Source organism: Sander vitreus, chromosome 1 (genome assembly GCF_031162955.1).
Source record: "Sander vitreus isolate 19-12246 chromosome 1, sanVit1, whole genome shotgun sequence".
Classification (NCBI taxonomy): domain Eukaryota; kingdom Metazoa; phylum Chordata; class Actinopteri; order Perciformes; family Percidae; genus Sander; species Sander vitreus.
In genome coordinates, this window is record NC_135855.1 from 26,757,972 (window position 1) to 26,773,818 (window position 15,847).

General features: G+C 39.0%; 1 protein-coding gene across 1 annotated transcript in view; it reads right to left on the reverse strand.

Annotated features, from left to right (window-relative positions):
• The window catches only part of LOC144523220 (CUB and sushi domain-containing protein 1-like), a 339,360-nt gene that overhangs the window by 183,880 nt on the left and 139,633 nt on the right, over positions 1–15,847 (reverse strand). The window contains exons 6-7 of the mRNA XM_078258647.1: positions 11,906–12,018; positions 10,396–10,473 (exon numbers count right to left, since the gene is read on the reverse strand). Of these exons, the coding sequence (XP_078114773.1) occupies positions 10,396–10,473; positions 11,906–12,018 (191 nt within the window). The remainder of the gene's footprint in view (positions 1–10,395; positions 10,474–11,905; positions 12,019–15,847) is intronic.

A 15,847-nucleotide genomic window follows, 5' to 3' on the forward strand; every position in this document is an offset into this window, starting at 1 on the left:
GGGAGAAATTGTGAGAAAAAAAAATTTGTTTTGCACAAAAAATAAATGACAGAACATCTTTCGTGGTCAAATTTAAAACCAACACGTGCAGTGATTTAATGAAGAGAATTGTTCTCAGTTCTCACATTTAAGCATCTTATTCCTTCGTGTTTTTTTTCATTGATCTGCATGAGCTTATCTGTTCCTCAAAAAAGCATAAACGCAAAACACATGGCAATTTTTGTCCAGCTCATATTTGGGATCTGTCATTGGTTTTAGATGTCGCTGTGGCAGGGAGCATCTGCTGCATGCCTAAAACATAATGTAAATGTAAATGAGACCAGGCAACATGATAGAAACCAGTTTAGACCAGCTCTAACTCTGTGGATGAATAATGATGGTTAGCAAAAAAAATAAAGTGAAATGAAGAATAGAATAAATAAAATGGAAATTAGGAGAATGTTGAAAAGGGACTACAATAGCACAAAGGGAAAAAGGTAATATCCTGGAGAAATTTCTGATCTCTTAGCAGCTCTCTTTTTCTTTCTGTCCATCTTTTCTTGTATCTTTCCCACTTGCCTCTCTCTTCCTGTCTTCCTCATCTGCCTCTGCTCCCACTCACTCCTCTATACTTTTGTGTTCTCAGCTCTTCTCAGCTCACCCCGCTTTTCTCTACACATTAGCTGCAATTTACAAAGGGGTGCCGAAGTGTGGTGCATCCTAGCATAAAAGATGGATGAATGATTTGCTGCGTTTGTGTAATTTTCTCATGTGTGTGCTGAGGGGTTGTGAGCGTAGAGACGCTGTGTATGCGTGTTTGTGTGGGATATGATGCAAACAGAACAAGCTGTCTTGTTGTTCTGCTGTGTTTTTGATGTTCTGTCCAAAAATCACCACATAAACACACTCGAAAAGCACACTTTCTCTGTCGTGCTCTCTCATCCCTTTCTCTCTCACTCATGTTCAAATGGCTTTCATTGGCATCAAATACAAAGGTTCATATTGCAGAAACAAATCCAGAACATGCAAAAAACATGAGATTGTTATAGAAAAATATTGCTGCCAAATATCTGGCAATACTGCTGGGCTGATGTCAAAATCCTCAAGCTGACTTAATCCCATATTTGCACTTAAAAGACCATTCAACGTTTAAACACAAGCTTATGATGCATAATATGATTTCCATATCATCAAAGTGTCTTCAGCAAACCTTTCATCTCTAAAAGTCAACTTTTTAGGAATTTGTACAAAGTGATTCATTTTCTTGTTGGTGCCCATGTACTATGTTTGGCATTTCTTTGGCATGGTAGGTCTTTATTTGATAGGATTTGCTTAGACATGAAGGGGGAGAGAGAGGGGGAATGACATGCAGCAAAGGGCTGCAGGTTGGAATTGAACTTGCAGCCGCTGCTGCGAGCTGAGCCTCTGTACATGGGGCCCATGCTCTACCAGGTGAGCTATCCAGGCACCCATGGTTGGCATTTCTGACGTCTGTAATAGAATACAGCAGCCTGCTTCTATAGACAGGGTTTAAACTAACCCCCAATTTCCACCGGTTGCGGAACGTCTGCGGATCCGCTCCGGAACGGCGGCGGAGTCATTAGGTTTCCATTAAAGTCAATGTGTGTATTTCCACTGACTGCAGAACGGCTGCGTTCCTACTCCGTCACAGCTCCGGCGAGCCGCAGCCCTCCGGAGCAGATACGCTCCAGATACGCTTTTATCGCAATTTTTTACAAAAGCTCCCGCAAAATCAAGCAATTTGGGCCGCAACAATCTAAAAAAAAGGCAGCGAAATCCTGGAGGGACTGCCCTTGTGTGTTTTTTCATGTGTTATTGTGCACATTCACCAGTGTTTTTGTTGTTGTTGTGGTGCGCGTAGGCTACTCCTGATTTTGTCAGTCATCTCATCTCTTATATGCTGTGTCTCTATGATCCTATCCTGTCCTATTCATGGTAGGCTACTTGTGGACATTGCGCCGTCATCACGTGCTCTAGTAGGAGGGCCCGCCTTGATAATCCTGCATAAGGGCCCGGTGTTGGCTTGTTACGCCACTGGCTCTCTGGAACAGTGTTTTAAGGCATATTTCAAAGAGCCCACTGACCATTGAGTAAAGACTATTCAACACTGTAACAAGTATAAAGAGACTATGAAGCTTCTGCAGTGGTGGAATATAACAAAATATATTTACTTTGGTTCTTTACTTACTTACTTTATTTTATGCAACTTTTTATTTCTACACCATTATATTGCAGAGGGAAATGCTATACTTTTATAATGCAATAAAACATTTATTTGACAGCTGTAGTTAATAGTTACTCTGCAGATGAAGTTACTGTACTATACAATAACTATGTAAAGTGCTGATCTGAGTAGTTCTTCTACCACTGTGACAAGAATGTCGGCATGTATCATTTTATAAAGTTTGAGGTCTCCTCTTAGATTGCATTAAAAACTACATCCAGTTGCTTGGATATGTCTGCCGTTTTTTTGCTTGTTGATTTATTCATCTTTGTATTTCTGTTACTTTATAAAATGTGCGATTAAAAAAGAAATTAAAGAAACATCCCACTTACAAGCCAGTGTTACAACAGTAACTGCACATGCCAACAAGCATAATGAGATTACTGTATGTGGCTACTGCCATCACCATTAGCCCTTAACGCAGCCAGATTAGACGTGACACTGCTTTTTGAGTGTATCATGAAAGATTAACATCATAAATACTCAAGGTGTGACCCAGCAGTAATTCACAAACTGGAAAACTATCCATGCAAATATATCCTTTTAGAATATAAAGACAATTTTAACTTTAAATGTGAATAATGTACATTTCTGTTGTAAATATAATGATGAAAGATGATTAATTTTTTTTTATCACTTTTTTATCCTTCTCAAAAGAACAGAAGGTATCACATACTGTATTGTCAAATGATGGTGAAAAAATGTTCATCTCTTCTGAGGCATTCTGTTGGTAAGCAAGAATATAATTTGCAAACTTAAACTCCCACAAAAATGTCGTACATTAAATGAGAATTCTCCGTTGTTTAATCAGTTTGCTGTGAACTGAAATGAGCTGTAGTGTTTGGTCTCAATAGGAGCAGGTTAGGTGTCACTAACAAAACGTTTACATTACAGTACAAGGTGTTGGTCAATTCAGAGTCATAAAAACAGGATCAAGCTTATGAAACAAGGCCATGTCGAATATGTACATTAAGGTTGTTGATAAAGTTTTAAGTTTTTTTCTGCTGTTAGTTTTGTTTTCTTTGTTGTAAGAAAGTGTTCTTAAGAGAAAGAGTTACAAACCACTGGCTTGGGGAATTGGAGAAAAATGAAAAACGACTGGCTTAGAGGGCAACGTAAAGACAGATAAACATAAGAGACATTTGCATTGAGAATGCAAAGCCATGCAGCACAAAAGTTTAGTTATTATAACAGCCGACAGATAAGCCATTACAAAAGAAACTGTGGTCAAATAGGCAATAAGAGCGGGTGCAAGGACAAAGAAAGATGCAGGGAGAGCGTGGGAGAGTGTGTGTGTGTGTGTGTGTGTGTGTGTGTGTGTGTGTGTGTGTGTCTGTAATCAGCTGCCATGTGTTTCAGGTAAGGGTCTTTGAAGTGCTCTTCAGATGCCTGCTGGATGAGGAGAGATGTGTGAAGTGCATTTTGTTGATATGCTCTCTTCCGCTGCTCTCCTCTGCTCTTCTTGTTGCCTCTTATCCACTCTGCCCTCTCTCTCTCCTCCACCTTCTTGTGCTCACAGGTCAATCAAGCCAAGAGCTGGAGTCTGCAGCCATCTTCCCAACATCACTGTGTTGAGCCCACACAATTTATCCACATAAATACGCTTGTTATGATGCCACTTGTTATAATACACTTGTTATGATGCTGAGTCAGAGCCATGTGTGATGAAACACAGTATGAACTATTATTCTGATGCATTACTGTGAGGCTTTCCCAAATGTTTTTAGCTGTGGTGCTGTACCATCGTGTGATTTTCACATTTCAAGTGGTGATAGCTTTCATGTGAGTAGCCCAGTACCACCTTGCCTGACAATCATGAAGAAAACACTGATTAAAAATCACACTCACACAATGAATCATTACAGTTCTAGGTCATTGTCTCGGGAGTAAAACTCCTTAATCACAATCTTTCACCCTCTCTGAAATTATGACACAACCTCAGCAGTAAGTTAATGTTACCGCTGAGAGAGGGCAACTACATGATGGGCTGCAGTTACCACTCTTATTATGTCTTTTTATTGGATTATCTCCTAGGTATCTACACTCTAAGAAATAGCTGTGTATTAACAGCTGTATGACTGTATATTTTAACAGAAATTGTCCATAGAACTTGATTCCAGTTTGTATTTCTGTTTATTTACATTTCAAATTGCATTATGGGACCTTTATTCTGACAATTAACATAGTGAGCTATTCACAACACCATCATTGTAAAAAGCGTCACTAAAAGTGTTCAAAGTGTTGAAAAAAGCATTAAAGCTTTAAATTAATTTAAAAACAGATTACATTTCAGAAGTGTATTAACTGAGCAGCTTTGTGTAAGATAACTTTAAATAACAGAAAATGTTGCAGCTACAGACAGTTTTTAATCAGTTTTTAATCACGGGACAAAGTCTGGGTAATGAGCTGCTATTTTACGGATTTATTTCTCAGAGTTTATCTATCTATCTATCTATCTATTTATCTATCTATCTATCTATCTATCTATCTATCTATCTATCTATCTATCTATCTATCCATCTATCCATCCATCCATCCATCTCTCTTCAGTATCACGTAAAATTCTAATCAATAGTCAAAGTGAGAATTATTCATAAACAGACCGTTCTCAAACTGATTTAAACTTATTCTCATATGAGTCTGCCTATTAGACGGTGGTTTAATATAGGCTAGAGGCTGATACAGACAGTCTTTTAGATTATGATTCATAAGCACTCCATTCTCTAGACAGGTAAAACTCATTATCATCAGTCTCTGGTTCTTTGTAATGATTATATATTGCATAATTATCTGCCATACAGCTATAATATTACCACTGGGAGTCATACAGTGTAAAGAAGTGTTGTTCAAATACTGGTTCGGGACCAAAAGTGGACCTTGGCTTTACATTTTCTTTTACGTTTTAATGATCTTTGTTCCCAGCCTAATAGCCTATAACTGAACTACTTGGTGGTAAACTCACTGATCCTTCGAACCAATGTGAAAACCCACATTTCCTCAGTTTTGATCCCCATGATAAAAATGCTAGTATGCTTTAATGAGCAAGGGTCCCATGGTGAGAAACCAAATGGCTCATTTAGGTCCAGGGCTGCAGAAGTTGAAGGGAGCCTTGGACTACACAGTTACAGTTATAGTCATTATCATCATTCTTTGGCTCCACATTGTGATAACAGATAACAAAGTATGTTCTCTACAGGGCAGCCATAATTTTACAAGTGGGAAAGCTATACTTTTGATAGTCTTGATAGTCTTTAAGCACATACAGAACCACTGGTGATCACTGTGATTTTACTTAAACATCATGATAAAATCCACATAGGGTTACTTGTGATAAGAGAGCTACTTCACAATAAGGTGTTTTTATTAGCTGGCCCTTCTCGTAACAAGCTAATGCAATAGCTAAGGGCTCAGCAGACTGACTTCAGGCAATTCTCTCATGTGGAAACATCTTTGATCTTGATCTTTTTTATATGTGTGTGTTTGCGTATCTGTGTGTGCATGCTTAGTTTGTGTAAGCAAGAGTAAAAGAGAAAGTGTGTGTAATAAACTGATTTGCCCTGGGAACTCCTCACATACACACACACACACACCCACACACACACACACACACACACACACACACACACACACACACACACACACACACACACACACACACACACATACTCAAATACACACAGAGCATACCAGTTTAAATCTTAATTGCCACAACACACGAAGAAGCACACAAGCACATAAGATTTCTTTTTCACACACACACACACACACACACACACACACACACACACACACAAAATACCATACTAATGTTAATTGCACCAGCACATGCTTGGCTGAGCGTGTAAATCAGCAAAATTATTGATGAGGGTTTTATTATGAAGCTAAATGCTAAGGAATGGATGAGGTATGAGCTTGGGCTTCTGTGACAATTAAAATCCTCCATCACATGATCTGAATACTGTTTTGGAGGCGTCTCCAAGCTGCTAAGAAATATGTCTGCCATTTGTAGAATTATTAATGGCATTCATCATTAGACTCATTGTTTGACTGCCTTATGGTCAACATAATGTTTAAGTTAATTCGGATTCCCATTAGCTGCAACTGAGGTGAGAAATACTTCTCCTGAGGCCTCTACACCTCCCATTATGATCAACTAGTCAAACACAATACACACAGAAGAACTTCAGTTATTTATTTGCCTTTACAATGAGACCTATTAAATATCAACTGCTGTTTTCAAATCTCTGTACAAACAACTGTTCCAAAGCTGAAACTGAGTTGTTGATTAAAACTGAGCAAAAACTTAAATGCTTAAACACAGCCACTTCAGGTTTTTTTAATGGCCTAAATTCCAAAATAAATCACAAAAACTGACACCTACTGTGCACATTAGTTGCCAGCATTAAAACAAACTAATGGTGTACTACTCTTGAGACATTCTCTGACAAAGCTTTGCTTTAGTTTTTTCACTGTGGCTTCTAATATACTGTACTTTCTCAGGCCTGAGGAAGATCTTGCAGATTGAAACATTGCCTTTATGTAAAAGAGAAATACATCTATTTATTTGGAGCCTAACAGTGTATAGATCTCCCTTGTGCCATGCACAAGTATTTTTTGTCTTGCAGTATTTTTCCTGGATGTGTGCACACCTAGTTCCTCTTTTGCAGTTTCTCATATAAGCACAAAACTTCAGACAGTTTCACATCAAAATATTGGTTTGATATGTGATAAAATCCACACAAAGCAATTTTCATCTTGCATTTGCCTCGGGGATTCTGAGGACAATGTCAATCCTGTTTACCCCTTAAAGAAAATGCATTCACCTTCATGTTATTTGGTTGGCTGGGTGGCTAATGGTATTTTTACTGGACCAAAAGAAGTGGGAAATGATTTTATTAATTTACAGCACTTAAAGGAATACGCCACCGTTTGTTGAAATAGGGTTATTCAACGTCTCCTCTATATTTATATAGGTGGGCAAACACATTTTTGTCTCAGTGCATGTATTGTCTTAGTCCAGCAGCGCCGCCGTTAGCTTAGCTTAGCGTAGTGAATGGAATCCTATGTTGCCATTAGCATGTCGTGAGTAAAAGTGACCCAACAACAACAAAAACAAAACCTAATTACTTCTTGTGGCCTGCATATTCACAACGAGTACAAATAGCAGATTAAGACTAGATGATTTCCTAGGCAGATATTGACTTGGGACTATATTGGGTGGAAGTAGGCTACAGCCGAAGCACTGCTACTTGGGCACAGAGATATCACGCAGCACCTGAAAACTTCCGTCAACACACCGGCGTGAATATTAGCTGGCTATTTTTCCTACAGTAGACAGTGAATGGCGATGAACATGTTGGATTTTTTGAGAGACAAAGAGGATGACTTCTCAGACAGTCAAGATCCAGAAGCATACCTCCACGAACCAGAGTTTTCAGAAGAGGAGCTGTGTGCTTTGGAAATAAAATGACAGGAGGAGGAGGCTGCGATCGCTCAACAGCCCGAGGACGTGAGGATGAGAGCCAACACGATCTGGTGGTGTGAGTGTGGGGGAATATGCCAACATATGCCGACTGAAATGAGCGTGCCTGCAGTTGTGTCACAGCTACCGAGGATTTCTCAGCGTTGATCCATCCGGCAGTCCTCGACTTTTTTTTCAGTGCGATAAAGTCAACTGGAAAAAACAGTTAGCAATAAAGCAATTGGGTCACTTTTACTCACGACTTGCTAACCGGCAACAAAGGATTCCATTCACTACGCTAAGCTAAGCTAGCGCCGGCGCTGCCGGACTAAGGCAATGCATGCACTGAGACAAAAATGCTATGCCCACCTATATAAATATAGAGGAGACGTTGAATAACCCTATTTCAACAAACGGTGTCGTATTCCTTTAAGTTACAGCTTCAAAATGCAAATTAATCTTATGATTAACTTTGACATATCTTGCACCCAGCGCAATTGACTTTGTAAACCAACGTATGTATCATTCCTATTTTGCACCTGACGCAAAGCGGACTTTTCCCTCCACAGACTCACGTCGGTAAATTAGGGAATGAACTTGAACTCCTGGGGGCGGTTCAGCAAAACGAGGAGGCGTGTTCCGGCGCAAACGTTCCCTAGTGCTATTTTGCAGTTTCAGAAAACAATTCCGCCACAGATCAGGAAAAATCTAGTCTAAAGTCAGTGGCGCGTTATTCAGATGCTATTTTAAGGGTGCATGCTTGGCCGTAATGTACAGAGTGCACACCGCGCATACACTTTGCTTCTCTCATCTCACGGGCCCAGCAGTTTCCATTTTTGCAAACCATACACAAATACAAGGAAAAATATGTCCTTGTTTTACACAACATTTCCATGAATCATGGATGTGTTGATGACATAAATGAGGAAATATTAGAGGACTTAAGGAGATGTGATGTTGAACTGCATGTGCCGATGCCACTTAACCCAAATGTCCCAGCAGCAGCACAGGAGAGGAGAGACAGAAGAGCTGCATCGTCTATGGTGAGGTAATCTGGGTCTAATGTTAGACTACATTGCAAAAATATCACTATGCATTCATAACCTCGTGATTCAGTGAGAATGAGCCCAAAACATCGGGAAGTATGTTTTTGTTACATTATAATAACAATCCGCCATGGAACAAACGCGCCTGCTTTTAAAGGGAATGGGGAATGTGAGATAACGCTCTGATTGGTTTATTGCACGTTACACCCAAACCACATCTATGAGTAATGTAGCTACTTCAGACCAACCCATTTTAGATTTGCGTCGGGCACAAGAGTCATTTATCCCGCCGGTATAAAACAACAGCGCCCGAGATCCGCCCTCAAAGCTACTTGTGTTTGGCGTTTGATACTTGTGTTTCAGATCGTTAAAATAGGGCCCATAGTCATGTTTTGTATTTAAAACTCTCTCTGTACAATTGTAAAAGTACACAAAGTGGCTTTCACCATGTCACAAACGTCAGGGTGAAAGGCACGACAACACCTACTTAAATCCCACTGAAATGACATGTAGGCTATTTTTCAAGTAAAAGAGCTGAGCACATGAAACGGGGACAGGAGAACAGAATGGGAAATAATGTAGTAAGACAGAAACTGAAAGGGACACTTTGCATTTTTTTTGCAAGTATATCCCATATATAGCTCCATATATTGGCCCTCAATAATGTCCGCCATAGGAATGTACTATTTCTCGACTGGCATACAATATGTCTCAGATGTGGACTGTCAAAAATGTACCCATTAATGACTTCACCTGATGGAGACTCCACTGTTACTTTCTGGATTCTTGGCTGCACCTTCAGAGGGAACGAATATGATGCGGTGGGCACATTTCCAATTCTACAAAATTCAGCCATGAAGAATTCCAACACAAAACCTCCAGACTTCACTTGAAACTTAGAAAGTTAAAATATAAAAAGCTAAAATTGATAATGTAAGGACTTATCTATTAGTAATGCAAGGACTTATCTATTAGGAAGCAATAGATACAGCCAGTAGAATGTGAGTCATTATGCTGAATTTATTATGGGCTGTAGCAGATTATCATCCTGATACCAGCACAGGGAAATTTACTGTGTGTGTCAAAGGAAGGCTTGACAAGTTCTTCAAACCCTCATAACAGAAACAATATAAAGGCTCATGAGTACGACTTTTGGTATCAAACATGATGGTTGTACAGGGGGCTGACACAATGACACACAAAGAATACCAAATAGTACATTCTGAATTAGATCGCTCTTTCAGCCTGTTTTAATTACAGAGAAGTAATTGCGAAAAGGAGGTTGATTTGCATCATTGGTTGGTTTGTAATAAACTGAATTGTAAAAATAGTTGAAACATGTCAAACGTGACTGTTACTACAGCATAAAAATGCAATTTCTTCTTCTATTCTGACCCTTTAAAGGAAAGATTAATTATTGCCTCCCAGAACGATGATGAAATGAAATCACTGATCTCCCTAATAACATCTACAAGCCTGTGCTTGTATAGGCATTGTCGGGTGTGTGTGTGTGTGTGTGTGTGTGTGTGTGTGTGTGTGTGTGTGTGTGTGTGTGTGTGTGTGTGTGTGTGTGTGTGACCAAATGTGTTTCAACGTTCGAGATGATATACATAGTCACACTACCTACAAACACACACACAAACAGCAGACAGTAGTTTACTTACAGACAGCATTTTTGTGACTGGAGTCTTTACTGGGCATCATCTTCACCCCTCTGGACTTCAACTCTATTGCTTTCTTCACTGCAGAAAGGAGGGGAGATGGAGGATATTGATTTAATTATAAATAATACTTTATTAAACTTAAATTACTGTACATCTTTTAAGAGCTTATTATTTTCAGGGTTGCCATTCAGTACACATCAGCAATGCGTGCAATTCACGAAGTGCTTCGCGACAAATGCAACGGTGGCAGAAACTGAAAACTAGAACAGAAAAAAAGGAGAAGACATTAAAAGACACAGAGAAGACACAAGAGATGAGAAAAGGGGGGAGAAGAGAAAAGTAGTTGAGCAGCATTAAAATGTAATCCATTTATTTTACCCTAAGTAGCAGCATTGCAGAGGATAACAGAAAAATCTGTGCAACAACCAAATGTCATTCCACTGAGAAACAGACATGGCATGAAAAGCTCTCTCTCTCCCTTTTCACACGCCGCACACACACACACACACACACACAGACACACACACACACACACACACACACACACACACACACACACACAGACACAAAACACCATACCACACACAAATATCACATAAGAGATAGACAGAAAGAAAATGACAGAAGTACCAATGGCAAGAGCAAAAGCAAGAGACCGACAACTGAGGAACAAAGAGACATCATAAAGTGAATAGAAAAAGAGATAGAGATGGACAGGTAGTGAGGCGTGCAGCCAGAGATACGTACAAGTCTTGGATCACCATGTTTTGTGTTTGAAGCAGCCAATTAAATCTGAGCCGCCACGTGGAAACTAATATGCACCTTAATATGATAATTAATAAAATGAAAAGTAATGCAACCAGTAAATTAGATGACAGGAAAGGTCCAGCAGGTCCCGTCAGGTAGTTTCAGACTTCAGAATGGACAGTACACATACTTGTGTGTATACCATACATGTATTAAAGGTCCCATGACATACTGCTTTTTGGATGCTTTTATATAGACCTTAGTGGTCCCCTATTACTGTATCTAAAGTCTCTTTCCCGAAATTCAGCCTTGGTGCAGAATTACAGCCACTAGAGCCAGTCCCACAATGAGCTTTCCTTAGTATGTGCCATTTCTGTGTCTGTGAGAGAGGGGGGGAGGGGGGCCTTGACCAACTGTCACTTTGCTCGTTTGAAAGCCATGATGCCTCTCTCTCTCATGGGTGGGCCAAATTCTCTGGGCGGGCAAAGCAGAGAAAGGGGAGGTAACCTTGCTCCTTATGAGCTCATAAGGAGCAAGATTCCAGATTGGCCCATCTGAGCTTTCATTTTCTCAAAGGCAGAGCAGGATACCCAGGGCTCGGTTTACACCTATCACCATTTCTAGCCACTAGGGGACCATAGTCAGGCTGAGGGAACTCACATTAATGTTAAAAAAAAACTCATAAAGTGAAATTTTCATGCCATGGGACCTTTAAAGGGAGGCAGAACACAGATAAGTAATAAGACTTGAGAGTGTGATATACCTTGGTATTGAGCACTGAATCCTTTTCTTCGATGGTTGCTATCTGAGGTGAAATGTATCCGAAGCCAGTTCTTATTTGATATCACTGGAGAGGGCAGGGTTGTACCAGTCAGCCTGGAAGTAAGCAAATAAGAAATTATGTATTTAAAAAAAACATAAAGTAAGTAGAAGAATGTAGGCAGAGACAATAAAAAACAAAAAAGCCCTACTGATATTCAAATTGTATAACTATCTGGAATGTGTTAGCCCTTTTAAATTAGAGTTTATACTTTATTACTACTTTACACATACTTTTTGCCCCTTAGCATATTCATACTATACTTTAGAAAATACAGCAGAGACAGTCAAAGCACATAGCAAAGAGAAGGTATGATGTAACAAAACTCAAGCTGTTGTTATTGCTGATCCACTGTATGTGGTGTGTTATTGTAATATGTTGTACGTATTATCTGTTATTGTTGTGTAATGTGTGCATAACTCTGCATGTCTGAATAGTCCACATTGCTGATAAATATCACGCTTACAGAGAGATTATGTCCAGTTCCAGAGATGGACATTGTTTGTAATAACTTTCTGTTACAGTATGTGCACTCGGTTCACGGATGTGCTCATGGAAGATGAGCTTACATATTTCAATTCAAGGTAGTAAAACATTTCTAACAAAAGTGTCGTTGTTTGGAGGAAAGTGCTTCAAAATGCTGCCATGCCAACAAATTGCAGCATTATAAATTGCAGCGCGACCAACTGTTATGAAATTACTCATCACAAACAATCGTAGATCAGTATAAAAGAACATAGAAGTGTGAATAACTCCAGGATCTGAATTACTTATTCTGAGGGAAAATATGAAGCAGAACTTTCCAGAGATGTGAGAGAGAGTATGATTTTGATGTCACTTTGCATTGTCCTTGGAGGTGCAAAGGCTGGCTGTAATTTAAAGAGATTTCAGCTGAAAGGCTTTTTGTTCCACTGGCTTGGAAAATGTGGATGAGGGAATTGAATGAGTGATATTATCCCTTCCCATAATGATCAGCACTGACCAAAAGCAGAGCACAGCACTTGTACTGGGTACAGTATAACTCCGACATGCAAGTGTGGAGGGAATATTCAACAAATCTTAGCTTGAAGCGCTTAGTGCAAGATACAAAGGAAAGTGAGAGTTCAGCCAAAAGCAGCATAAACAAAATGTTTTACCTTCTCAGTTAAATACAAATGTCCACTGTAAAACGTTACGTAACTGTGAGATGGGGGTGGGTACTTATCGCTAATACCACTTGCAGGCGCTGGGAAGTTTGTTTTTTTTTACACGTAAATTTCAACACTTTTTCTCTGTGCCTTAGTACTACATACACTTTCTAACTGAAATTATGTTGAGCATTAATGAGATAATATCTCCTACCTAGGAGATAAACTTTTAGATATTATCTCTTACTTAGGAGGAGCTAACATCCAGTTCGCAGCAGAAAATATCTTGTACGTAGGATACAATATCTCCTACGTATGAATTAAACTTTTGGCCAACATTGCCCGCAAAAAAGATGTTTGTCAACTTGCCTTTCATGGATCCCATATTTTTCACTGATTGAATGGAAAGCAACAGAAAGCCATATTGAAGAGAAGAGAAATAGTAAAGTAATTGAATGGAGATAGAAAAGTAGTAGAATGTTGGCAAAGTTCACATCTTCAAAAACTCTTTCTAAAGCATCACCACTGAGACGATGAGTTGGTTGCCTATGGTTAAGTCTTGCATCAGCTTTAGCTGCTCTCACATTTCGTTACCGACAGCAACCAAGGCGGTAGTAAGGAAAAAATTAAAAAATGTGGGGGGAATTGTGCACTGAGACAAAAAAGGAAATGATGTAAGAGACTGCCTAGAAGCCAATGTTCTACCATCCTCCCTAGAGCAACAAGAGCCACAGTAACTGCCCTTTATTAATGCCGCAGGTATACTGAGTAGATAGAAAGAGACAGTGAAGGAGGAAGAAACACAAATAAAAATGGCAGAAACTAAATATTAAGAGCGCTTGCTAGAGGACCTTATTGAGTGCTTATAATTGGAGACATAAAATTCTGTCTCTGTTGGTGAGGTTATCCCCCAACAACAACAAAAACACAAAAACACAGCTCAAGAAAATCTGAAAAAAATAATATGAAGAATGTCAGATGAGACAAAAGCACTGCCAATATGTCTGCCTGAAGACACTCTAACTGTTTAATAAACACATCAAATAGACTACAGTACAGCCATGTGTTATCTCTCAGTGAGTCAACTAGTGGTCTTTATCAATTAGTGTGATTAAATAGGCATGCATGTAGTGTGACATAATGACTTTTGTGAGATATAAATTTAAAACTATGGGATTTTTTTCCCATAGAAGTCAGTCTAAATTTGAATCAAAGTTGGGGGGGGGAAAACTAGAATGAAGAAGTAAAAGTCAATGAAAGAACGGTTCAAGAAGTTATTGATTCTCTGTATTGAAGTCATGTACTTATGACAATGCACTAACAACAACAGTGGGAGAATCAGTATTTGATCAGCTTACATACAGTATCAGAATTGATACACAATTAATTTGTGTTTAAGGGATAATCTCCTAATCATATTAAACTCAAAGTTGGCAATAATAAGCAATTGTATTACAAACAATTCAACTTGTTGAAAACATATTTAAAATTATTTGAATGCTTGTTAGATGGACAACAGTCAATATTAATATAAATAAACATTAAAGATGATCTTATGCGCTTAACCATCATGTGGTGATGATCATATGCTGTAAGAACGGGGGATACTGGTCCTGTCTAGAAAAAATGACTAATTGAACTATATCATTATAATACCATGTTATGCCCATACTCATATGGCCATATGAATACATATTACTCACCACTTATTTTTATGGGCTCATTTTAGGCAAATAAATACTTGGATTAACTGGAAAAATGCAGCAACCCACTGACAACATCTGCCAAATCCTGGCTTTGACTAAACTTTACATTTTGTTGTACATAAAAATAGCTAATTGTGTTTTTGAACAAAATCCCAATTGCCAATCCAATCCAATTCCCATTGTCTTGGCAAACCAGTTCCGTTTTTGGTTGAACTAAATTGGCTGAAAAGTTTGGGGGATAAGGCTGCCCTATCATGTGACCCAGTGAGTGCTGAAATGACAGTAGATATTCTCTTTTCAGTATGTCAAGTTGCTGGCAGACATTAGTGGCCCGGCAACCGTTGTGTTCTTCACTGGAGCCATCTGTGTTCAAACCTTTCTGCACTTCAAAAAGATTAAGAGCGATAAGTTGTTCCCAGAAGAGGTCTGTATGCATAGTGCTTTGGAATATTTGTTCTTTTTTGGCCTCTGTACTTTATTAAATGTGTGTTTCTTTGCATATTTTGGTGACTTGGTGTCTTCTTTCTGCTCTCTTGTGGTAAGAAATCTATTATCGTAGCTTTAACAAATGTACAAAGAGCTTGCTGAAAAACACCCCCTCTTCCAATGGCATTTTTTAGAGTTAGGACTTAGGTTTGGGTTGAGGACAGCAAGGATGCATTTCAATGCACGAATACATTAAACAAAATCATTGTGTTGTTGAAAGTACAAAAAGATAGGGAAATATGAAAAGTAGAGAGCGAAAAAGATAAAAAGTGATGATGTGCTGCATCTCTTCCATTATTCATGGTGACTGGCCAGTTGTCTGACATTGGAATGAGGGAGAGCCAAGAGGTCAGAGAGAGAGGGATGAGACAAGACTGAACAGAAAGGAAAGGGAAGAAAGAAGAAGGACCAAATAAGAAGATGGGAAAGTGATCAAAGTTTAAAAGAACACAGTTAGTGAAAATAATACACCAGGAGAAAGAGGAGAGGAGAGACTGATGACAAAGGACAGGTTGGACAAAAACCAGCAAAGCAGCTTATTGGATGTAGAAATGTGAGAGGAGAAC